At 47.5% G+C, this 26,034-nt stretch overlaps 1 protein-coding gene and 1 pseudogene across 2 annotated transcripts; one reads left to right on the top strand and one right to left on the bottom strand.

Moving 5' to 3' along the window:
• Positions 1 to 2,659: 2,659 nt before the first annotated feature.
• On the top strand, positions 2,660 to 25,554 carry COX4I2 (cytochrome c oxidase subunit 4I2). The gene is made up of 5 exons (XM_079980078.1): positions 2,660 to 2,854; positions 11,223 to 11,319; positions 16,834 to 16,995; positions 18,523 to 18,654; positions 24,991 to 25,554. Exons 2-5 carry the CDS (start codon positions 11,223 to 11,225, stop codon positions 25,125 to 25,127), a joined length of 528 nt encoding a protein of 175 aa, XP_079836204.1. The 5' UTR covers positions 2,660 to 2,854; the 3' UTR covers positions 25,128 to 25,554.
• Positions 7,630 to 8,291, bottom strand: LOC307219240 (elongin-C pseudogene; annotated as a pseudogene). The gene has a single exon. The product of its transcript is annotated as an elongin-C pseudogene (transcript).
• Positions 25,555 to 26,034: the final 480 nt, after the last annotated feature.

Raw genomic sequence — 26,034 nt, 5'->3', positions numbered from 1 at the left:
ACTCCCTCTCCTGCAATACTAAAACCCAGTGGGGTCACCCAGTGACTTGTTCATTTATCTATTTATTTTATTGAATTTTTATACTGCCCTTCATCCGAGGATCACAGGGCAGCTTACAACACAAAAACACAAAGCATAATGACAAATGAAAGCAGGCATGATCCAGCAGCCTGCATCTTATGATGTTGTTGTTGTTTAGTCGTTTAGTCGTGTCCGACTCTTCGTGACCCCATGGACCAGAGAACGCCAGGCACTCCTGTCCTCCACTGCCCCCCGCAGCTTGGTCAGACTCATGCTGGTAACCTCGAAAAACTATCCAACCACCTCGTCCTCTGTCGCCCCCTTCTCCTTGTGCCCTCCATCTTTCCCAACATCAGGGTCTTCTCCAGGGAGTCTTCTCTTCTCATGAGGTGGCCAAAGTACTGGAGCCTCAGCTTCACAATCTGTCCTTCCAGTGAGCACTCAGGGCTGATTTCCTTCAGAATGGAGAGGTTTGATCTTCTTGCAGTCCATGGGACTCTCAAGAGTCTCCTCCAGCACCATAATTCAAAAGCATCTTATGATAGTCTCAAATAAATAAAGCCCTTGGAACAATTATTGATTTGATTGTAAGAAACAAAAATCTGCCCTTATTCACTTATGGGGGACACAGGAGCCCTTATAGAATCCTTTGCAGGTTCTCCATTGGTAGGAGAAAATAACAGAGGCCAACCAGAGAATATTGAGAAGCAAAGCAGCTCGTAAGCCTGATCTTTATTGACTGTTGCAACAGGGTGCTCCCCTCACACGCAGGAAAGGAGGACCCAGAACAAAGGTGTGCCTGCCCTTATTTAGACATTTTAAATTCCCTGCCCTGGAGCTCCATACATCCTACATACATACAGAAGGGGTGTAACCCAAGACCACCCTCCACAAGCATCATACCTACATCAGCAGAAATCTGAGTGTGTTGTTTATCTCCTGTCTGACAGGTTACCTGTTAATGCTAACTTGATTGGATACCCTGGGTTGCCTGGCCAGTCTTTTGTAATGACAAATACTTAGCTCCTGAGCCAGGTCACAGGCTCACCCTATTTATACACAGACATACCCTTAAGACAGGATTTGTGAAGGAAAAGACAATGGGGAGGCTTTTCCATTTTCCTTGACCTTGCAGAGAAATCATTTGGCCAGTTTGGAAGTCAAAATGGTTTCAGGGCTGTTTTCCTGTGGGGTTTCAGACATGTGGTTTATATATGCAGTTATGAACATTTATCTTTTATAGAAGACCTTAATTTATCAGCCATGATTAAATGGGCACAAGATATTGGTCATAATATTATGTTTGCTGATTGGGAACAGTTGTGGACCACCAGTATGAAATTCACGGCATGCAATGCCTTAAGAGAGAATATTATGAAAATGATTTACAGGTGGTACATGACCCCAGTCAAGCTTGCAAAAATATATCATTTGCCCGAGAACAAATGTTGGAAATGTAAAGAGAATGAAGGTACATTCTTTCACCTTTGGTGGACGTGCCCAAAGATTAAGGCTTTCTGGGAGATGATTTATAATGAAATGAAAAAGGTATTTAAGTATACCTTCTTGAAGAAACCAGAGGCCTTTCTCTTGGGCATGGTCGGCCAATTGGTGCCCAAAAAGGATAGAACCTTTTTTATGTATGCAACAATGGCAGCAAGAATACTTATTGCAAAGTATTGGAAGACACAAGATCTACCCACCCTGGAAGAGTGGCAGATGAAGGTGATGGACTATATGGAATTAGCGGAAATGACTGGCAGAATCCGAGACCTGGGAGAAGAGTTGGTGAAAGAAGATTGGAAGAAATTTAAAGATTACTTGCAGAAACACTGTAAAATTAATGAATGTTAAAATGATGTTGGATTGAAAATAAGTGGCATTAGCAACAAAGTTAAAAAGAGTATGCAAAAATGAATTGAAAATGGGTGAAAATATAGAGTTATAATATGTTAAGATTTAGAGTTAAGATAAATGAAAGAGGGTAAGGATTTGCTGATTTGAATATTTTAATGGGAATACAAAAAGGGGAGGTGTGAGGAAGTCAAAGAAATAAGCTAATGAGTTTAAAGTTATAAAAAATGGATTTGTTTTTAACTTTCTTTTTTCTATTTTTCTATTTCTCTTGTTTTTTGCACCTTGTATTTTTGTTTGAGAGTTTTTTCCTTTTTTGTTTTACTATGTATTTTTGTACTTATGACTTTGTAAAATCTTAATAAATATTCTTAAATATATATATATATATATAGAAGACCTTAATTTTTTAAATTTCACGACACAGTTAAAAACCAGTGATGACGCCTCATCCCAAGGCAGCAGCAGGGGGAGTGCAGCTCTTGGAAATGAAGTCTGGGGGGGGGGGGAAACCCCTCTCTCCAGCTCTCCCCCTCCTTCTCCAAATGCTGCAAGGACTCTTAGCTTGGAGTGTGCAGCCGTGTTTGTGTACAGGAAGGGGTGGGGGGGTGACTGGCCGGCCTCTGGCCGCTGTCCAAGTCCTGCTTTCTTCTCTCCTTGCTCCTCCTAACTGGCCGCCCTTGCAAATTCTCTATACTGGGGGGGGGGTGTCTGCAGATGAGGAGCCCCCCATCTGTCCTCCTCCTCTCCTGGAGCCAGGGGGCTGCAGAGGGGAAGGGGCCGGCCAGCCAGCCACCCAGTGGCCTGGTACATCCCTCCATCTGCCTGCCTGCCTGCTCCGGGGTCTGTTCTATAATAAGAGTCTTTGGCAGCTGTTTTGTGCCTTGGCTGCTTGCCAGCCTCCCGGCAGTTGCACTTGGAGAAAGCCTCTTGCCTCCATTTCCAACCTCGTCCGCTCCAGCTCCTTGCTTGTCCCACGGTGAGTACCCTCCCTCTCGCCCTCCTCCAAGCTCTACCAGGGGCACAACGGCCTGGCTAGGTAGGTGTTGATACTTCTGAACCACCAGGCTGGGAGAACTGCCTTCTTGCTCGGCTCCCCGGCACATAACGGGAAAGTCCGGTTGCCATCCGGCTCTGTGGGGGCAGATTTGCCCCCTCGATGCCTCCTCTGGCCCAAATTTCTGCCCGCCGGGCCCAAGGTTTGGGCACTGCGCTCCCGCGACACATTTTTCCCGCTGCGTCTCTTGTTTCCTTTCGCCTTGGAAACTTTCTTTGCTCTCCTCCAGGCCTTGAATAGAGGAGGCCAGAATTTCTTCAGGAACAAAGTAACTTTGTAAGAGTTTGGCGTTACAAGGCAAAGCTTGGCTTCCATTCTCCTCCTCCGACAATGCCAGGGCAACTCCCCTTCTTGTGCCCCCCACAAATTTCCGTTTGGATCCCTGAAATGTCAAACAGATGGATCCTATCCCTGCTTTAAAAACTGTCTGGAATCCTCCAGGGCAGAAGAAAGTCTCTTCCACAGTGCCCAGCAAGAGATTTGGGGTATCTGTTGCCCAGTGCCAGGGCCACCCTGAACCCTCTCTCTGCCTCGGGTGCCTTTCTCCGTGTCTAGAGGTCAGACAGGACGGGTCCTCAGCAGCCACCTTCTCTGGTGGCTGCCGGCCAGGACCAGGGGCTGCTGGGACGCTGGAGGGCCGTGGGGTGTGTGCCAAGCCACTTTCACTCCTGCTGGCCAAGCTACTGCAGGTGTGGCCAGAGAAAGGCGGCTTCAGGTGTTTAGAATAGCCAGATCTCTAGGCCTCTGGCACCGAGGAAGCTGCCATTGGGTGGACCATTTATTCTGCCACCTTCTCTCCTTTCCACCCACCCTCTGCTGGTCTGATTTTGGAGACAGGACTTGTATCTCAGGCAGCTGTCACCCTCCAGGCGTCGACAGAAGCTGGGTGCAAAGAGGGCTGTGATGTGACTTGCAGGATTAGGGATGCTTGACCTATCCAGGGCTGCACAAAAGCATGTGACTTTCCCCCAAGGATCCTGGGAACTTTAGTTTGTAAAAGAGGCTGGGAATTGGAGCTCTGTAAGGGGTGCATTGTGGGTTAAACCACAGAGCCCAGGGCTTGCCGATCAGAAGGTCGGTGGTTCGAATCCCCACGACGGGGTGAGCTTCCGTTGCTCAGTCCCTGCTCCTGCCAACCTAGCAGTTCGAAAGCACATCAAAGTGCAAGTACATAAATAGGTACTGCTCTGGCGGGAAGGTAAACGGCATTTCCGTGCACTGCTTTAGTTCACCAGAAGCGGCTTAGTCATGCTGGCCACATGGCCCGGAAGCTGTACGCCAGCTCCCTCGGCCGATAAAGTGAGATGAGCGCCGCAACCCCAGAGTCGGCCACGACTGGACCTAACAGTCATGGGTCCCTTTACCTTTAAGGGGTGAAGTATAGTTCCAAGGATTCTTAGGAGGTCCAGAGGCTGGGCGACACGAGAACAGGGCCTTTTCAGTGGTGGCTCCCCGCTTGTGGAATGCTCTCTCCAGAAAGGTTCACCTGCTGCCATCATTACATATCTTTAGGCACCAGGCAAAAGGAACCCTTTTTGTCTTTGGATTGGCTTGGGATGTTATAATGTTGTCAGGGCCATCTTTACCCGGGGGTGAAATGGGTTCAGGGCACCTGGGCGCTGAATTCTGGGGGGCGCCAGGTGCCCGCTGCTGAAGCCTCCTAAGCTCTTAACTATCTACCTGTTATGAAATAATAAATAATTTTGATCAAGCTAGAAAAACAAAATACGTAGGTATTAACGAAATGTATACCTACTGTTTCACTAATGGACTTTTGATTTTGTGCGCTCATTAACCAAAGATGCGCCGGTGCTTGTCATTCACAACAGCAGCGCTTGTCATTCTCAACGGTGCCATGCACGCGAAATTAACTAAATTTCGGGGCGGTGGGTAGATCTTTGCACCCCAGTGGGGCATATGCTAAAGACGGCCCTGAATGTTGTTCATAAAAACAGAAAAGATTTTGCCTTTTAGATTTTTTTAAGGCTGGTTTTAATGTACACATGAAAAATTGTAAGTCGCTTGGAGCTGCCGTGGCAAAAAAGCGACGAAGAAATTTAATAAATATTAATAACAATTTATTGTGATGATGATGATGGCGTGGCAATGTGCTTTAAATGTGCTTTGAAGGTTTGGTGTGCACATAGCCCTGGATAGGTTAAGGTCGCCTGATCGAATGAGACTCGTAAATATTAGAAAAATTAATGGAGAGGGCTGTCGAAGGGTCCTAGCCATGACAGCTCTGCTCTGCTCCACAGTTGGAGGCAGCAATTCTTCTGAATACCAGTTGCTGGAAACTACGGTACATACAGTGGTACCTCGGGTTAAGAACTTATTTCGTTCTGGAGGTCCGTTCTTAACCTGAAACTGTTCTTAACCTGAAGCTCCACTTTAGCTAATGGGCCTCCCGCTGCTGCCGCACTGCTGGAGCACGATTTCTGTTCTCATCCTGAAGCAAAGTTCTTAACCCGAGGTAATATTTCTGGGTTAGTGGAGTCTGTAACCTGAAGTGTACGTAACCTGAGGTACCTCTGTGTAAGTGCTGGAGATGCAAAGAGGTTGAAGGAACGCTCTTTCCTATGGGGTGGACTTGTAAAAGGGTAAGAGAGTATTGGGAAATGATCCATAATGAATTGGAAAAAAAATGTGTAAAAGTGCTTTCCAAAAAAACCCAGAGTCTGTTTTGTTGGGGATAATTCAGACTGAAATTCCCAGGCGTCAAAAAAGGTTATTATGTATGCCACTCATATGGGTGGGGTATAAATAATAAATAATAAATAGTAAATATTATTATAAATATAATCATTATCATCATCATCACTACTGCAGCCCTTGGTTTGTTAGCCCCAAAATGGAAAACGAGCGAGGTACCAGCCAAAGAAGAGTGGCAACTTAAGCTGACAGAATATGCGCAGCTTGCAGGCTTAACATATAGAATAAGAGAACAAAAAGAACATATCGTACGCTTAGAGAAGATTGGAAAATATTTCTTGAATATATGGGAAATAACTGTGTACAGATGAAAACCGGCAGCATTGAGATAAATAAGTTATGATGGATGCAATCTTCTTCTTCTTTGGCAATCACTCGTAGCCAAGTAAAATTGTCTTCCAAAGACACGGTTTTAACAATGAGTCCATAAGTGACTGTGGAGGCCAGTTCTGGATCCACACGTCCTTCCACAGTGGGGACATTGGTTTCCGGGTGGGAGCTGATCACAATGTGGATTTACCAAACATACCTTCTTCTTAGCACGTTTCTCCCTTGCGTCCTGAGTTTGAGCGTCTTCAAAGCCCAGGACACCTTTGGCAAAGGCTGTTCTCTACATGGAGCACTCGCAGGCCAGTGTTTCCCAGTTGTCGGTGTTTATACTACATTTTTAAAGATTTGCCTTGAGACAGTCTTTCAACCTCTTTTGTTGACCACCAGCATTACGCTTCCCATTTTAAAGTTCGGAATAGAGTCGTTGCTTTGGAAGGTGATGGTCCAGGAAGCGGGGATGGATGCAATAACGGAATATTGAATGGTATAGTTTCTATAAAATATGCAGGGACTTATGATATGTAAAATGAACCGAGGAAAGAAAGGAAGGGAAGCCATTGATATATTAAGGATGTAAAGATGAGTTCTTTAAATTGTGAAACAGAAAATATAATAAACAAATTATATACAAAAAAAGAGAAAGAAACTGCAACAAGGGAGAAATGTTCTTTTTTTAATAAAATATTTATTAAAGTTTTCAAAAATGATACAATATAAAACAAAAAGAAAAAACAACAAAAATACAGAAATACAAAAATATAAACAACTAAAAACACATAGAGTTTCCATTTACTTATTTTCTTTTAACTTATTTTCCAGACCTCCTCATACCTCCCTTTCTTATATTCCAATTCAAATTGTTAGTTCAGCAAATCCTCTCCATTAGTTTTTACTTATTTCTAAACCTTATTCTTCATATCTCTTAAACATTACAGCTGGAAACCACTTAATTTCTGTCTAACATCATTTTAACATTCATTAATTTTACAATATTTCCGCAAATAGTCTTTAAACTTCTTCCAGTCTTCTTCCACCGACTCTTTTCCCTGGTCTAAGGGAGAAATGTTTTTGTGCCTGGATCCTGCTTGCAAGTATCCCATAACAAGCACTTGGCTAGTCCCTGTGAGAACAAGATTCTAGCCAAGATAGGCTATTGGGCTAATCCAACAGAGCCTCTTTCTTATGTCTTTCTATTCACAACAACCCTCTTTCTATTCGGCCACTAGGAAAGCAGCTTCTTCTGCCATGTGGCAGATCTTGGAGGGTGTCAGAAGGGTGTCCCTCTGTCCCGGGCATGATGCACACCCCACACGAGTGCTCCGCTTGGCCGATTTCCCACACATGTCCCTGGGCCCCCGGGTCCTGTGTCACAAAGCGCTGGACTTTGGAGCGTAAAAAGTGCAATTCCCGGAAAGTCCACCTTGCCCCGCATTCCGAGCCCAGCCACCGCCAGAAAGCTCACAAGAGGAGCAAAAGGCTTCTTCGCTCTTGCTATTTATTCCCAGCATCTGGTCACCAGCGGTAGAGATTCCCTGAATATGGAGGTTCGGCTTTGCTGTCCTGTCCTTGCTCTGAAAAGTTTTGGAGTATGAACCGTATCCAGAAGACACGGTTACCAGTCCTTTCCATATATTTCTTCTTCTTTTTTCTTCCCCCCACTAAATTAGTATGTTTATTTGTCGGTTGGTAAGAAGTCTGTTACTTATGTAAGCAGCCAAACAAAATCAGAACATGAATGATTCCTATGCAAAATCACTGTGAGCAATAGCCTCTGCAGTGACCATTACACTTCTTAACCAAACATACAGAATATTGCCATATGAAAAAGTTACTACCTGAACTACATGCATTAAATATTGGGAGGAAAAAAGGTGTACATTTTTATTATAATTTACTTTAACAATCTAAGAGGTTTGCGGCCACCAGAGGTTCCAGTGCAATTTCAGGTGCAATTGGAAATTCAGGAATCTCTGTAGAGCTGTTAGTGTAGCGAACCTTGTAGGTGAAATACATGCATACTTTGGGAAGGACGTGGGGAAGGAATCTCTCTGAAATTCACTTCATTTGTTTCATTTTCGGCAAATTGTCCTGGACCACTCAACATAGCTTTTATTGTTCCCGATGTGAGTGCAGGCTCTCTTTTAACTATGAACTCATGGCCATCCGAGGATATCAATTTCACATACATAGCATCAGGGCCTTCACAGCCCCCATATGTCTTCTCTTCTCCATCCATCTCTTCTTATCAGATGGTTGGTTCTTTACCCCTGGAGCCTCTGCAATAATATCTCTGCCCTGCCAGCGCCCAAAAGATATTCGCCGATGAAATATACTCAGAGTTGAGAGTGGATTTCATGCTCTTTATTCAGCTCATAGTGGTGAGGAGGAATGAATGTTCCCCCAAAGTACTGAGGCATCTAATCATAAGCCTGCATTTTTATCAAAGCTTATATTTTTGATTAAGGCCTGTATATTAAGATGAGCTTAAAGATTTTCAAATGTTTCATGCCAGGCAGAAGACCAGCTGCCTAAGAACCTTGGCAATGTTTATTCTCCTGGACAAGGGGGCCTCCTGATTTATAGCAGAAAACAATTCTCAAAGTCGTAAAAAGGGAATTACAGGCTGAGAGCCAAGGTTACACTGACCCTACATATTACAGAAGATAAAAAAAGAGATAAACATAATTAAGAGTGGGTAAATAGTAAAATAAAACCATGTGCCTCCCATTAAACTTGAGCCATATTTTCCTAAGGTTAAAAGGCCAAGAGCATCTGGCTGGCAGAAAGGAAGAGAGTATTTTGGGAAGTCTTTTTCTAAAGTTGTTTCTTTCTTAAACTGAGATCCTTTTAAGATTTCTTTTCCTTTTAAAAGGTTATTTATGTTATGTATTAAATATATTGGCTTAAATGTAATTATGCAAAGGATTTAGAAACTAAGAAATGTTAAATCCTTATGCTAGATTCTTATTTCATATAGTTGGAAGAGATCACAGGGGCCATCAGCCACCAGCCCAGCCCCCCTGCCAAGCAGGAAACATCATTAGAGCACACATATGATTGTCAGGCCTTTGTTTAAAGACCTCCAAGAGAAGGAAATCTTTCAATGATGATGTGAACTCAAGATCCTTGACATCTGTTTAAGATAAAAATTTAAGATTAACCATTTGTTTTGGAGGGCAATAGGGCAAGGAGGGCAAGAGGTGAGCTGGTAATTAAGGTTCCTTGTTGAGACACATGTAAGATATATTACTACTTATTTGTCATTTATAGATAGAAGAATATATAGCTTTTTGTTTCCCATAAAAGGGCAAAAGGAAATGGGCATATCTTTTGTGATTGGTTCTAGCAAACAGCCAATGGGAATTTCAACCAGGCTGATTGGACAGAGGCAGCCACAGGAGGAGCAAGGGGGCTGGATTAAGGAAATATAAGTGCTGGCCAGAATGGCAGGAGGGCAGGCCAGAGCTTGGTAACCATATACCACTGTGCCTCTCATTTATTTGTCTGACAAATAAATTATTATTTTAATTTCTCTATTGCTGCGTTGAATATTTCATTCCAGCTAAGCGTTAACCACAAGCAGGGTGCTACAGTACAGTATCTGCTTTATATACATTATTTACACAATGGGCTGCACGTGATTGGCTAATTCCAGAATTCTCCTGCAGACCAATCAGACTGCTGCATTGTTCTAGGACCAATCAGACTGCTGCATTCTGAACCCTGTTGTTCTAGGACCAGACTGCTGCATTTTGGATCCTATTGTTCTAGGACCAATCAGACTGCTGCATTTTGGATCCTATTCAACTCAGTACCTAACAGCCAAGTAGCTTCTCAGGTCCCTTACGGTTCCAGCCGGGTCAAACCCCCCCCCCCTGCCTGAAACCCTCCAGATATTTCTTCAGAACATAGATTTAATGTGCACTGGGGTGCGTGCATGTGTGTGTCTCTCAGCCTCAACTACCTCACAGGGTTGTCGTATGCAACAACAGCAGCAAGAATACTCATCGCGAAGTTTTGGAAGACACAAGATTTACCCACCCGGGAAGAATGGCAGATGAAGTTGATGGACTATATGGAATTGGCGGAAATGACTGGCAGAATCCGGGACCAGGGAGAAGAGTCGGTGGAAGAAGATTGGAAAAAATTTAAAGATTATTTACAGAAATATTGTAAAATTAATGAGCTTTAGAAAAATGGTGGAATGAAGTTATATGGCTTTGGCAGGAATGTTATAAGGAACTAGGTACAGATAGATTGTTAATGTATTAAAGGGAAAAAAACAAGGTTAGAATATGTTAAGATTAATTACAGGACAGAAAACAGAGGAAGATGGAAAGGAATTGCTGAAACAGTTAATTGAAGTGGAATACAAAAAGGGAGGCGTGAGGAAGTCAATGAAACAAGTGAATGAAAGCTAAGATTGAAAACATTGGAAGTGTTTTTAATTGTTTTTGTTTTGTTTTGTTAATTCAATGTTCTACGTAGTGTTTTTGTTTTTGTATTGTATTATATTGATTTGTTTAATTTTATTTCTTTCTTTTTGTAATATTTAAACTTTTAATAAATATTATTTAAAAAAAACACTACCTCACAGGGTTGTCGTGAAGATAAAATGGAAAAGGGAGCACCTCGTGACCATCTTGAGCTCCTTGGAGGGAAAGGTGGGATAAGAATGTAAAAAATCATAGAATTATACAATCGTAGAGTTGAAAGGGACCCGAGGGCCATCTAGTCCAACCCGTTGCAATGCTAAAATTGTGTGATTCTGTGAATGTTGCTCTGGTCACTGACTTATGTACACCACCTTGAGCAAGAAAAGGGTGGGATAAAAATATGATAAATCAATAAGTAATAAATTCCTTTTTTTAAAAAGGCCTTGGTGAAGACTTGACGTTTTCATCCCAAAAAAAGTTTTTGATTTCCTACTGAAATGAGGCTGCATTTTAATGTTGCATTTTAATCTTGTTTTTAAGTTGTATTTCAGTCAACTGTTTCTATACCTGGTGTTAACCGTCCTCAGCCCGGTCTTGGCTGGGGATGGTGGGGTATAAATAAAATGTATTATTATTATTATTATTATTATTATTATTATTATTAAAAATTATTTATGCTTTTCATTTTACAATGAACACAAAACATAAATTTGAATCCTTCCACGTCATATTTCGACTCCCCTCCCCCCTTTTCTTCGGTTTCTTACACTTATACTGTTTTTTTACTGTAATAAAATCCCTTGGCCTTGCAGATGCTGTCGCTGCCATCCTTGCGAGTGGGTATCCTGACCAGAAGAAGGGTCCTGGCTGCTGCTGGTGTCCGAGCAGCCCATGGGCATGGCGGACATGGTAAGTGATGCTTCTGCCATCATCTCTTGCTCCCGTTGTCCTTTGGGGCGAGTGGTCCCCTTCTAAAGGGGGGTGGGGCATGGCTTGAGTTCTCTAACAGCTCTCAGCACCCAGAAGCCAGGACTGTTGAAAGTGGTGTTGTGTTGCTTTAGATGTATGAGGAAGATGTGGCCTACTTTTTAAGGTGCAGGTAAGGATGCGGGTGGCACTGTGGGTTAAACCACAGAGCCTAGGACTTGCCGATCAGAAGGTCGGCAGTTCAAATCCCTGTGACGGGGTGAGCTCCTGTTGCTCGGTCCTTGCTCCTGCCAACCTATCAGTTCGAAAGCACGTCGAGGTGCAAATAGGTCGGCGGTTCGAATCCCCACGATGGGGTGAGCTCCCGTTGCTCAGTCCCTGCCCCTGCCAACCTAGCAGGGGTAGGTATGGTCAGAGGTCCCTTTACCTTAAGTGTGTTGCCCAGCCCTCGGTGTTGTTAGTAGGGATGTGAGTGGCGCTGTGGTCTAAACCACTGAGCCTCTTGGGCTTGCCGATCAGAAGGTTGGCGGTTCGAATCCCCGCGATGGAGTGAGCTCCCATTGCTCTGTCTGGAATGCGGATCCTACCCAGGGCCGACCCGGGACATTTTGACGGCTGAGGGAAACCACAAAACGACGTCCCTTTCGATCCCCATTGGAGACAGCTGCATATTCGTGTGTTGCACAGAATCATAGAATCATAGAATCATAGAGTTGGAAGAGACCACAAGGGCCATCGAGTCCAACCCCCTGCCAAGCAGGAAACACCATCAGAGCACTCCTGACATATGGTTGTCAAGCCTCTGCTTAAAGACCTCCAAAGAAGGAGACTCCACCACACTCCTTGGCAGCAAATTCCACTGTCAAACAGCTCTTACTGTCAGGAAGTTCTTTCTAATGTTTAGGTGGAATCTTCTTTCTTGTAGTTTGGAGCCATTGCTCCGTGTCCGCTTCTCTGGAGCAGCAGAAAACAACCTTTCTCCCTCCTCTATGTGACATCCTTTTATATATTTGAACATGGCTATCATATCACCCCTTCGCACAGGGTTGGGTGAGGGGGCTGGATACCCAGGGACCTGTCCAAATCTTACCATCGTTATGCCCCATCGTTATGCCCGGACACTGAGGTCCAGCTCCAAGGGCCTTCTGGCGGTTCCCTCGCTGTGAGAAGCCAAGTTACAGGGAACCAGGCAGAGGGCCTTCTCAGTGGTGGCACCCGCCCTGTGGAACACCCTTCCGGCAGCCCTGTTTAGGGAAGCTTTTAATGTTTAATAAGTTATTGTATTTTAATATTCTGTTGGAAGCCGCCCAGAGTGGCTGGGGAAACCCAGCCAGATGGGCGGGGTATAAATAATAAATTATTATTATTACTATCTATTATTCTATTGTTCTAAATTATGAACCTACCCAGATCATCATTGGAGGCCCTTCTTAGTGTGCCTTCTCCATGAGAGGTTCAGAGGGTGGCAACATGACAACGGGCCTTTTCGTTGGAGGTTTCTAAGCAGAGATTGGATGGTCATCTTCCATGGATGCTTCAGCTGAGATCCCTGCACTGCAGCGGGGTTGGACTAGATGACCCTTAGAGGTCTCTTGCAACTCTACAATTCTATGAAGACTGCATTAAGCGTCCCAGTGTGACCCAGTTCCAAAACCTTTGCAGCTTGTTGAACCCAAAAAAGGAGGTGGGAAAGAGGGATCTTCCCTCCTTACAACTTGCACTTGAGAGCTAATCGCCGTAATGGCGAAAACAGTAACATTGCATTGACACAGTATAATTAAGCAAGCAAACTACACTGGTAATAATATATTTGGAAGAGCTGCAAAGACAACAGATAAAACACTGAAAATGCAGCAGCAACCCCACCATCAACCCCCCCCCAAAAAAAACACCTCCCCACAAGCAGCACATATAACTCACCAGCATTTTGCAAACAAAATTAGGGACGTGCTTTTGACACCCCCGTTTCCATAAAAAGGATCTCTCCTGAGGCACCCCCCCCAGAAAAAAAATCATTACATATTGCAGAAGGCTGAATGTGTAGTTTCTGGCTCTCGTTATATTTACTGTATTTACTCAGCAGTAGTAAATGCTGATTTCAAAGCCGAGGCGGTATGTTTGTTGAGTTAAAAATATACTAGAATACTAGTCATCCGACAATGGCCTATCAGCAGTTTGAATTGCAAGGTTCTGCAGGAATAATCAGATGCACAAATAGAGGCTGGGGGACATCTGGTTTAGCGGTACAGGTAAAAAGGATCTAGAGATCTTAGTAGACCAAAAGCTTAACATGAGTCTACAGCGTGATGCAACAGCAAATAAAGTGAGTGATATTCTAGGCTGCATCTACAGAAGTCTAGTGTCCAGATCAAGGGAACTCATTTTGTTGTTTAGTTGTTTAGTCGTGTCCGACTCTTTGTGACCCCCTGGACCAGAGCACGCCAGGCACTGCTGTCTTCCACTGCCTCCCGTAGTTTGGTCAGTCTCATGTTTGTAGCTTTGAGAACACTGTCCCACCATCTCGTCCTCTGTCGCTCCCTTCTCCTTGTGCCCTCCATCTTTCCCAACATCAGGGTCTTTTCCAGGGAGTCTTCTCTTCTCATGAGGTGGCCAAAGTATTGGAGCCTCAGCTTCAGGATCTGTCCTTCCAGTGTGCACTCAGGGCTGATTTCCTTAAGAATGGATCGGTTTGATCTTCTTGCAGTCCATGGGACTCTCAAGAGTCTCCTCCAGACCACAATTCAAAAGCATCAATTCTTCGGTGATCAGCCTTCTTTATGGTCCAGCTCTCACTTCCATACATCACTACTGGGAAAACCATAGCTTTAACTATACGGACCTTTGTTGGCAAGGTGATGTCTCTGCTTTTTAAGATGCTGTCTAGGTTTGCCATTGCTTTTCTCCCAAGAAGCAGCCTTTTTTAATAGTACTACTCTATTCTACCTTGGTCAGACCACACTGTCTGGAATACTGGAATACTGTGTCCAGTTCTGGGCATCACAATCTAAGAAGGAGGTTGACAAGCTGGAAGGTGTGCAGAGGAGGGCAACCAAGAGGGTTTTGGCAACCAAGCCTTATGAGGAGCAGGAGCAGTTGAGCACAGAGCTATTCCCCTATAGATTGATCTCCACCACAGACAGGCTAAGCGTTACCCATCAGATGGCCTGTGATATAGACAGAATTCTCCTACAGGGAATGTAGAATCTCCTCTGAGCAGTTTAACTCCAGGCTCAAAAGAATACAAGGCTTAAAAGCAATCCTGTTTTGAGCCTGCTGTCACCAAAGGGATTGTGTTTTGATGACGTCTACGATGCTGTTTTTACTGCCGTTTATTTCACGGTAATATTCGGTTTGCTTGGGTTTCTACAAGCCTCCCTGAGTTTCATTTTATCAGAGAAAATGGTTACCTTGACCGTGGGATGTGCTCCTCGGAGATGATGGTGCAAAACATCTGGAGGGATGGTTTGGCACAAGGGAAAAGGGCAAAACACCTCTCTCTCACCACGTGGCTCAAAGTTGCATAAAACCCAGTTCAATCCTCAGACAGAGTCAGCTGCAGAGGGGCTGGTGGTCCCTAGCTTGGCCATGTTGCCTGCTTTACAAGCCTCTAATTTGAAGGGGTGTCAAGAGCAGGGGCATACGAAGTGGGGGGTGGGGGGCGGTCTACCCCGGGTGCCACTCTGGGGGGGGGGTTGACAAGATGGCCCCTGCCTCCCCCCAGCTGTAGAGCAGCCGAGGGTGCACACAGTCTGTATGGGCGCCGCTTGCACGGCATCTGTATGGGCTGCTCCTTGCACAGTGACGGTATGGAATGCCACGCATGCACACTCTGTACGGGATGCCGCACATGTGCAGTCCATATGGGATGCCGCACATGCGCACGTCGTAGAGGATGACGCTCGTGCAACAGCCCGTACAGTCACTGTGCAAGTGGCAGCTCATACAGAGTGCTCATGTGCGGCATTCCGTACGGAGTGCGCATGTGCGGCAGCCCATACGGTCACTGCACATATGCACTCCGTACGGGATGCCACACATGCGCAGTCTGTACAGACGTCACGCGTGCGTCACTGGGCAGTTCGCCCCACTCCAGGTGCCGGAGAGCGTTCCTCCGCCACTGGTCAAGAGTACAGGTCCTCTATTTCAGAGGCTCCCACAGACCACTTGAAAGTGGCTGAGGGTCTTGATTTTTCTGCTCGTTGTAGCAATCATAATGTGCCAGGCTAGATGCAACAGGCTTTTCAGTCGTAATCTTTATTGCTTCTTTTATTTCTTACATATATATTGCACACTGCTGTATTGCAATTTGCGTTCCACAGAATTAAAATTGCAGTACAATAAAAAAAAAATACATAAGAAATGGAGCTGTAAAAACACAATATAAATCAATTGGGTTCTTTGTTTATTTTGTTTCAGAAACTTTATACACCGATCAATTGGTTTTATAAAAACAACAACCCTCAAAGCAGTTTACAAAAAGATAATGCAAGAAAAAATTACAACCATACAAAAGTTAAAATACTAAAACAGATTAAAATTGCCTCGACTTCCTAATATCTGGCTTGGCTTGTCTAAGCAAGTATGTTGTTTGAAGCTCTCCCCTATGTGAAAGCAATGCCCAATACAATTGCGGTTTCAAGATAAAGACCCCTGAGAAGGGGGACCTGCAGGGCTCTTACAGGGGTTGCCTACCCAGAGTTTGCAGCACTTGGACAGCTGACTGGGCAGGTTGATGTGTCACCTGGTCACAGCCTCCCCTGCTATTAGCCAAGATTGCAGGGGGTTGGACTAGATGATCCTTGGGCCCCATCCATCTCTACAATTCTGTGATTCTATGGTGAGACATATTGTACTATTTAAATGATAGGCAGTGCACAAATCAAAAGTGAAATGAAATGAAAAACATTTTAAATTTTTAGTATTTTTTTAAATTCAGTGGTGCCAATATAATTAGTGTAAAAAATGGTAAAGGTAAAGGACCCCTGGACTGTTAAGTCCAGTCAAAGGTGACTATGGGGTTGTGGCGCTTATCTCGCTTTCAGGCCGAGGGAGCCGGCATTTGTCCACAGACAACTTTCCAGGTCATGTGGCCAGCAGGACTAAACTGCTTCTGGTGCAACGGAACACCGTGACGGAAACCAGAGCGCACAGAAACGCCATTTACCTTCCCGCTACAGTGGTACCTATTTATCTACTTGCACTGGTGTGCTTTCAAACTGCTAGGTTGGCAGGAGCTGGGACGGATCAACGGGAGCTCACTCCGTCGAGGGGACTCGTGCCGCCGACCTTCTGATTGGCAAGCCCAAGAGGTTCAGCGGTTTAGACCACAGCGCTAGCCGCATCCCTATAATTAGTCTATGCAATTTTAATGCAAAAATGACAACTTTTTAGCTTGGAGGGGGGCGGGGAATGTATAAGTGGCCACCCTCATGGCTGGTGTAGGGATGTGTCCAAGCCATGCTGAGGTTCTGCTCTGCTCTTCCTCTTTCTCCCTAGTCGCGGCCCAAGAAGATCTCTCAGTGCCTATGTATTATGACAAGCGCAGCTACCCGCTCCCGGATGTCCCCTTCTGCAAGGAGCTGGACACTTCGCAGAAGGCCCTCCAGGAGAAAGAGAAAGGATCCTGGAAGCAGCTGAGCAACGAGGAGAAAGTGGCCCGTATGTAGCAACAGACTGGCCCATCCAGGGATGACCTGCTGGGCTGGAGGAACCTGGGCATTCCCACAAAACCAAGACAATGTTTTGTGGGCAGCCTCTGTAGGGTCAAGACACACTAGACAGACAAGATAGAGGCTGCACCCTAAGTTGCCAGCCTTTTGGGATGAGGGAGTAATTTTAACTCCTATTTAAAGCTGAATCACACTTTCTGCCATAAAGTGAGATACGGCCACCCTCGGAAATTCACACTTACCTGAATTTTGCAATGCAGTTCTCCAACGGTATTGCTCTGCTTTCCTTTGGACCACTTCAGCAAGGCCAAGAGCCCAGGACCTCCAGACCCCAGGGAGGTCACTCCAGTGCTGCTTATGCAGCAGTTTGACTTCACCCTCGGAGGCACACTCCATTGTCTCTCGAGACAGATGGGTGCCCCCTATAGTTCTCTAGCCATGCCATGTGTATAAAAATGCATCCTTTAAGGGGAAAGTGAGCGTATTAATGAAAGTGAACCTACAAAATGCATCTTATCTGGAGCAATTGCTCACAAAAATATGCGAGTGAGCAAAAATTGCAAACAAAAATTTGGAGAGCATGTGCTCCAAAGTGCTGAAGAATTTTCATCAGTGTGAAAGGAGAGCTTTGAAGCCAGTGAGAATAAGTTTTCTCACCCTGAGATATTACTCAGAGCCAATCAGAGGGAAAGGAGGTGAGTCGGCCACTGAGGATGGGCTCCTGGGGTTACTCTAGAGAAGGTTTGCAGGAAGGACACCAAGGAGTTGTTGTTCTGTCTGCTCCAAAGCTAAGCATTTAGGAACACTGAAAAGACAAGGCACTTCGTTTTCTAGAAAATGGAGGACAAGTTCTGTTATGTATAAATGTAACTTCAGGGAAAACACACCTTAAGGCGCTCCAAAATATCAGAGCACTCCAAATCATTTGCAGAAAACAGCAGATCTAGCTGGAAGGCATCACTTAGACATCTGATTCAGTTCTTGCACTGCATCTCTTAATTCTTATTTCAGTGGTACCTCGGGTTACAAACTTAATTCATTCCGGAGGTCTGTTCTTAACCTGAAACCGTTCTTAACCTGAGACGCACTTTCACTAATGGGGCCTCCCGCTGCTGCGGCGCCACTGGTGCACAATTTCCGTTCTCATCCTGGGACAAAGTTTGTAACCTGTGGTACTACTTCCAGGTTAGCAGAGTTTGTAACCCGAAGTGTTCTGTAACCTGAGGGGTTTGTAACCCAAGGTACCACTGTATTGTATAATGGTAGGATTGTTTCATCATCTTAGAAGGGGGCATGGCTGTGATGTTCACAAAGGGGACCCTGCACTTCTGAATTTTCTGTTCTGCTCCTGTCTGGAGCTGCCATCTTTGACTGCCCATCACACCTGCATGGGAGACAGGGAACTGCCAGAGCACCGCTGCCAATCACCCGGCGGGGCAGGCAAGTGACGGCACAGAGAGCCTGAGCAGGGGAGGTGGGTGGCGTGGATCCTGACCCTGCTGCACTTGCCTTGCAGTGTACCGGCTCAAGTTTCACCAGAGCTATGCAGAGATGAACAGGCCCTCTAGCGAGTGGAAGACGGTCCTTGGAGGAATTTTCTTCTTCATCGGCTTCACGGGATTGATTGTCTGGTGGCAACGGGTCCATGGTATGAAAGTGGGAAGAGGAGGAGGAGGAGGGGGCAGCTGTGGTGTGGATGAGAATCCCAGTGGTGTTTACAGAGCTCCCACCCTTTCCTGGGCATCTGTGAGTCTTCCAAGGCAGGCAGAAATACAACCGGTGCTGCCTCCTCCAACAGCCACATTGCTGGGCCAGATGGTGGCTTCACCTGTGGAATTTTGCTCCTACGCACAACTGCTGAAAGCACAGAGCCTCACCTGTGCTGGGCAAAGTACTTTGAATTCAGGGTGTTTTTTTAATTTCCAAAGCCACCATATGCTGAGCCAAATCATGGGCTCATCTACTCAAGAGTGCTGGAAGCCTCTCTCACAGGGAAGGGCCATAGTTTGAGCATCCGCCTTGCAGGCCAAAGGTCCCAGGTTCAATCCCAAACATCTCTGGGTAGCACTGCAAACGTCCCTGCCTGAAATGGTGCAGAGCTGCTGCCAGCCAGTGTTGACAGCACTGAGTTAGGTGGAACAATGGCGGAATCAGTGTAAGCTAGCTGGCTGTGTTCCTGTGTAAAAATAACCTAACTCGGAAGGTGCTGGACTCTTTGTTGTTGTTGTTTAGTCGTGTCTGACTCTTCGTGACCCCCTGGACCAGAGCACGCCAGGCACTCCTGTCTTCCACTGCCTCCCGCAGTTTGGTCAGACTCATGCTGGTAGCTTCAATAACACTGTCCCACCATCTCGTCCTCTGTCGCTCCCTTCTCCTTGTGCCCTCCATCTTTCCCAACACCAGGGTCTTTTCCAGGGAGTCTTCTCTTCTCATGAGTCTTGGAGCCTCAGCTTCAGGATCTGTCCTTCCAGTGAGCACTCAGGGCTGATTTCCTTCAGAATGGATCGGTTTGATCTTCTTGCAGTCCATGGGACTCTCCAGAGTCTCCTCCAGCACCAGAATTCAAAAGCATCAATTCTTCGGCGATCAGCTTCTTTATGGTCCAGCTCTCACTTCCATACATCACTACTGGGAAAACCATAGCTTTGCCTATACGGACCTTTGTTGGCAAGATGATGTCTCTGCTTTTTAAGATGCTGCCTAGGTTTGTCATTGCTTTTCTCCCAAGGAGCAGGCGTCTTTTAATTTCGTGACTGCTGTCACCATCTGCAGTGATCATGGAGCCCAAGAAAGTAAAATCTCTCACTGTCTCCATTTCATCCCCTTCTGTTTGCCAGGAGGTGATGGGCCCAGTGGCCATGAACTAAAGAGATTCTAAATAAGAGTTTGGATGGCTGCCTGCCAATAAGTCCTGTGAATCCAGCTTTGCGGGGGGGTTAGACTAGATGACACTTGGGGGTCCCTTCCAATTCTACCATCTTTGATTCTGGGATGCTACTCTGCCTGGCAGAAATTCTCCACCCCAGAGGGCTTTCCCCATGGGAGATGCTAAGGATTGCACCAGGGACCTTTGGCATGTAACGTATCATCTTTACCACTGAGCTACGCAGCCCCTTCCCAAATTGAAGCCCAAGGTAGACATCTCACTCAGAGCATCACCTACCCAGATTCCAATCCCAGGCAAAGATTCCTTGTACAGGACCTCTTTCCTCCTTTGTGTCTGAACCAGACTGGATTTATCTGTCTCGGTAGGTAAGGCATCGGTGGAAATCCAGCCAATTTGGCTGCTTGAATCCTTCCCCTCCCTTTCTTCTTTCTACCATTCTTGACGGATGATTTCTCCAGGCTGCCTCAATGTTTCCCCCTTCGTTCCATCTGGGTCTTGCTCCCACTGCCCGGCTGCAGACGTAGACTGCGCTAAGACATAATAGCTTGGGAAAAGAGGTCTTGAGGCAGGCAGCCTTCGCTCCTGGTACACGCTGCCCATGATTCTGTGAATGCCATTTCCCCACTCAGGCCAAATCTACACATGAAGCAGAATGAGGTCAGAATTAGGTGGGTCAATTAGACTGGGCTGCTTCAGATTGCTAGCGGAGGATAATACATCTGAACGCTCATGGGTGTTGAATCAAGCAGAAATGCAGCACACCAGGGAAAGAAAACCAGTAGAAAACCAGCGTATCAGAGGAACCCGTCTTGATGTGCTGGATTTCCAAGTGCAGGCAGATTACGATTATTTTACATTTATAACGGAGCGTTCGAAAACAGGGTTCCAACCTCTGCAGCTTGAAGTGGAGCAGTGCATCTGGCCAAGGCAAGACTCCACGGCTTCATTCTGCTCTATTGAACATTCAGCCTCCACCGACTTAAATATAAGTGTGTCAGAGAGTGGGTGGATGCATAAATTAAAAAGCCTCAAGCCTTCCTTTCTACGGATAATCCGAGCTGCCCTCTTCTGAACCATTCCCAGCTCTGCACAATCCTTTGAGAGACGGGACAACCAGAGCTCTCCTCCTTGCATGGAGTTTCTAGAAGCGAATGCACCATAAATGTAGCCAGGATGTGGGGAGGTGTGATTTCTTAAGAAGGGTCTGTGGATCAGGCCGACTGGCCCATCTAGTTGAGCATCCTCTTTTCACAGTGGCCCACCAGACGCCTGCAGAAACTTCTTCCAATGTTCAGCTTCACTACTGACTCCGACAGGCCTGAGCATTTAGAAGATCGCTTTGCCCCCATGTCAGGCACTGTGCTGGTCCCGTGGGTTACCCGAGAGGCGAGGTCCAAGTCCGGTCCAGGGTCAAAGGTGCAATGTGGAGACAGTCCGTAGTAGCTGAAGCTGGGTGCAGGGCAGGGAGTTGGGTGAAGTCAGGAACAGGCTTGCAAGCAGGGAGCCAGGGCGGGTCAGGAGCTCAGGCAGGAGAGCAGGACAGGGTTCAGGCAGGAACTAGCAACCAACAATGTTGCTCCCACAACTTGGGACTGGGGCTGGCCGGCTTTTATCTGTCCCGAGGCACAGGGCGGCCCCGATCCTCTGGTGACTCGCCTCTCCTGGCCTGGAGGTGAGCACTCCTCCCGCGGGAACTTAGTTCCCTCAGCCTCTCTGCCCTGAGCCTCTGCAGCTCAGGAGAGGCTGGAGGGTTACCAGACCCAGAGGCAACCTCAGCTTCCCCTGACGGGGCTGAGAGTGGAGCACCTGCAGGCAATGGGTCCTCAATCACCTCCGGAGCCAGAGTGGATTCAGCTGGTGTCTGCTCCTGAGGATCCAGCACAGGTGAGGACCCTTCAGGGCTCAAGCCCCAGCTCCGGCTCAGCTGGTTCTGGAGGCAGGGAATCCTGTGCAGGCTGGGATCCCTCAGGTTCAGCATCCGAGTCCGAATCCCAGGCCATCACAGGCACAAAAGCAAACAACTTGAAGCTGTCTGCTTCAAGCCTTGCATCCACGGCTGGGAAATGACCTGCCTAAATCAGCCCTGAAAAAGCTTTTAGGTTTCTGCAGCGTTCCTGCTGCTGGAAGACGCTTTCCAGCAGAGGGAGCACAGGCTTCTCCTAGCTGCGCACCCCAGCCATTCCCCAGGCCAGGCCTCTCTGCCCACAGCTGATGTTCCTGGACCATTGGGGAGTAAACAACCCACAGCCAGCCATGTCAGCCCTGCGCTCCTGGAAATCAGGGTGGGGAGGAACAAAGGGGCCGCTGTTTTCCTCGCACTGGTCTGATGCCCATGGAGCTGTTTTCCTGGATTTGCAATAACAGCCCATCTGCCAAGTGAGGGGTGTGGAATGGCGGGGGGTGGCGGGCTCGGAAAGGAGGAGAAAGGCCAGTTCTGTTGCCTGCCTTTGCAGCAACAGCAGCTCTGGGCTGTTCCCCTTCACGGGGCTCGCCTGGTGCGTAGAAAACCCGCAGGGATGTTGGGGCCCAGTTTGTGTGCACAGCCCAGCGGCGAAGGGCGAGGAAATTAGCGCACCCACTTTCTCACTCTGCATGCTGTGCTGGAGGTTGCAGAAGAAAACTTCACCCTTGGCAGAATTCAGTTTGCTTGGATGCAGAATTGCATTTTATTTTTTTTAAGTGCACCTAGAAAGTTAAGAGTGGGACCAATCACTTGCCCCAGATTCTCACAGGGCAGGCAAAACAAAAAGGATGTTGCAGAGCTGGAGAAGGGCAACGGATGGAGCAGTTCCGCTGTAGGAACGTAAGAGGAGCCTGTTAGACCAGGCCAGTGGCCCACCTGGTTCAGCATCCTGTTGTCAGTGGCCAACCAGATTCTTGTAGGCACAAGAGAATCTCTTCCCTCCTGTGGTTCCCAGAGGGAACCTGCTTTTTAGTTCAGAGAAAAGGCAGGTGAAAGTGCTCATGATAGGTAAAGGTAAAGTGACCCCTGACGGTGCTCATCTCGCTTTACTGGTCGAGGGAGCCGGTGGCCAGCATGACTAAGCCGCTTCTGGTGAACCAGAGCAGCGCACGGAAACACCGTTTACCTTCCCGCTGGAGTGGTACCTATTTATCTACTTGCACCTTGACGTGCTTTCGAACTGCTAGGTGGGCAGGAGCAGGGACCGAGCAACGGGAGCTCACCCCGTCACGGGGATCTGAACCGCTGACCTTCTGATCGGCAGCCCTAGGCTCAGTGGTTTAACCCACAGCACCACCCAGAGAGTTTTCCTCCCTCTCTCATAACACTAGAACTCGGGGACATTCCACGGAGCTGCATGCTGGAAGGTGGTGCTGATAGCGCCAAGGTCGCAGGTTCGATCAGCATATGCGACAGCGGCATATTCCTGCATTGCAGGGGGTCAGACTAGATGATCCCGGGGTTCCTTCCTATTCTATACTTCTAGGATTCTGATTCTATGCAGGGCAGATAAAAGAAAGGACTTCACGCAGCGCAGTTAAAACTGATAGTGACGGCCACCAAGTTGGATGGCTTTGAAAGAGGATTAGACAAATTGATGGAGGAGAGAGCTACTAACCATGATGGCTATGCACCTCCGTTACTGGAAGATGCAGGCCTCTTGATGGGAGTCAGAAGTGAGGAGAAGGCTGTGATATTCGAGTCCTTCCCACAGGCATCTCCTGAGCTGCTTTGCAAAAGATGTTGCTGCACTAGGTGGGCCTTTGACCTGATCCAGCTGCAGGGCTCTGTTTGTGTTGAAAGAAATCTTAGCAGACATGCATTTTACTCCATTAGCCAGTTGATTAAACCTGAACACTTGTCCTGCAAAGCACAAATACTGTACTAACAGAATTGTAGAGTCGGAAGGGACTCCACGAGCCATCTAGTCTACCCCCTGCAAGAATCCCTGACAGATGGCCATCTTGTTTAAAAACCTCAGATGAAATGGCATTGCTTTTTGTTAAGGTGTGGCTGGGTCTTAAGAGGATTTGTCTTAAAACAGGCTAAGATGGCACCCACGAGCTGCAGGTTTTAGAGATACTTACAGGATAGGTAAAGGTAAAGGTACCCCTGCCCGTACGGGCCAGTCTTGACAGACTCTGGGGTTGTGCGCCCATCTCACTTAAGAGGCCAGGGGCCAGCGCTGTCCGGAGACACTTCCGGGTCACGTGGCCAGCGTGACATCGCTGCTCTGGCGAGCCAGAGCCGCACACGGAAACGCCGTTTACCTTCCCGCTGGTAAGCGGTCCCTATTTATCTACTTGCACCCGGAGGTGCTTTCGAACTGCTAGGTTGGCAGGCGCTGGGACCGAGCAGCGGGAGCGCACCCCGCCGCAGGGATTCGAACCGCCGACCTTTCGATCGGCAAGCCCTAGGCGCTGAGGCTTTAACCCACAGCGCCACCTGTCCCTTGACTTACAGGATACTTACCAATTAAAGCTTCCATCCTACACATCCTTATCTCTTGAACTCTCTGGGACTGACATCTGAGCAGGATGTGGTCAAGGCTGTAGCCCAACTAGGAACTTTGCTGTGCTCTATTCTGCGTTGCCAAGACAGGGTGTGTGTCTGTGTGTTTGGGCCCCCGTCCACTTTTTGGTCTTACATATGGAGCAACAACCATACACCAGGGGTGGGAACCTATACCAGCAGTTCTCAACCTGTGGGTCCCCAGATGTTGTTGGACTACAACTCCCATCATCCCTGAGCTCCGGCCTTGCTAGCTACGGGTGATGGGAGTTGTAGTTCAGCAAAAATCTGGGGACCCACAGGTTGAGAAAGGCTGCTATAGACCCTCCAGATGTTCCTGGACTACATGTCCCATCATCCCTCACTGTTGGCCATGCTGACTGGGTTTGATGGGAGTTGGAGTCCAGCAATATCTGGAGGGCTACAGCTTCCAGTCACCGCCACCCCCTGTCCACCCCCCAAGTGAACAAACTATTTATTGCCTTTCTACCCCTTAACCACCCTGGAACAGGGTTTGGGAGGCATCAAGGGTCTCCTAACCAGTGCGGGAGAACCTTCCCTGTGACCCGCTCATTATCTTTCTGTTGCCCTCCTCACTCGGCCTTCCCCTGTTGCCTTGACAGTGTTCCCCCCGAAGCCGCACACCTTGAGCGACGAGTGGAAGGCCAAGCAAATCAAGCGCATGCTGGACATGCGCATCAACCCTGTGGACGGCTTCTCCTCCAAGTGGGACTACGAAAAGAACGAGTGGAAGAAGTAGAGCGAGGAGGAGGAAGTCGGGGAGAGGCAGCCATGGATCCTGCACGTTCAAGGCAGAATTGACCGCCCCGAGGGTGACACAGCTGGGGCGGCGCCTCCCACACTGCCCATGCCACACCACCTCCCCTTGGCCAGAGCCTTCCCAGATCCACCCAGTGTGCCTTTGCCTTCCTGGAGCTGCAGGAGGTCGGGCATGTTCACCAGCCGTCTCTGTTCCACTGCAGAGAGACTGGCCCAGCCTCTGCCAACCTGGTGCCCTCTGGCTGTTCTAGACTACAGCCCCCGGCAGCCCTTGCCAGCACAGCCGAGGTCACCAGGTCAGCCGAGACTGGATTGGACCCAAGCCTCTTTGCGTGGCCTTTCCAGCGGCTCCTCTTAAGAAGCCTTGCTCTTTTCCTCCATGCAATAAAACACTACGTTGTACATCAGGCTGTGGTTTGCATCTCTCTTGGGTAGCCGCAGGTAAGAGGAGGCGGGGGGAACCACCTGGGGTTAACCGTGCGGCTCCTTCGTTCAATGCATGCAAAGCTGCCTTTTGCTGACTCGCTCCTTGCAGCTTCCAGCAACTTTGGATCCAAAAAGAATCCCTGCTCCTTTTAGGAGCTCAAGTCGCTGGAAGCACCAGGGATCACATATCAACAGTCTGCTGGATCAGGCCAATGGCCCATCTAGTCCAGCATCCTGGTCTCACACTGGCCAACCAGAGGTGTGTGGGAAACCCAAAAGCAGGATTTGAGCACAAGAACATCTTCCGTTCCTGTGGTTTCCAGCATCTGGTATCCAGAAGCACTGCTATCTCCAGCTGAGAATAACCACCATGGCCAGTAGCCTTCAATAGGCCTCTTTTCCTTGTCTAATCCTCTTCTAAAGCTACTCAGGCTGGTGGCCATGGCCATGGCCGCCTCTTG

Source organism: Podarcis cretensis (genome assembly GCF_951804945.1).
Source record: "Podarcis cretensis genome assembly, chromosome: 6".
Taxonomy (NCBI): Eukaryota; Metazoa; Chordata; class Lepidosauria; order Squamata; family Lacertidae; genus Podarcis; species Podarcis cretensis.
This window is presented reverse-complemented; position numbering and strand designations above follow the sequence as displayed.

Coding starts and splice junctions, on each gene's coding strand:
- COX4I2 (XM_079980078.1), top strand. CDS start 11,223: ATGCTGTCGCTGCCATCCTTGCGAGTGGGTATCCTGACCAGAAGAAGG. Junction 11,320..16,833: donor CCATGGGCATGGCGGACATG/GTAAGTGATGCT, acceptor CTTTCTCCCTAG/TCGCGGCCCAAGAAGATCTC. Junction 18,655..24,990: donor CTGGTGGCAACGGGTCCATG/GTATGAAAGTGG, acceptor TTGCCTTGACAG/TGTTCCCCCCGAAGCCGCAC.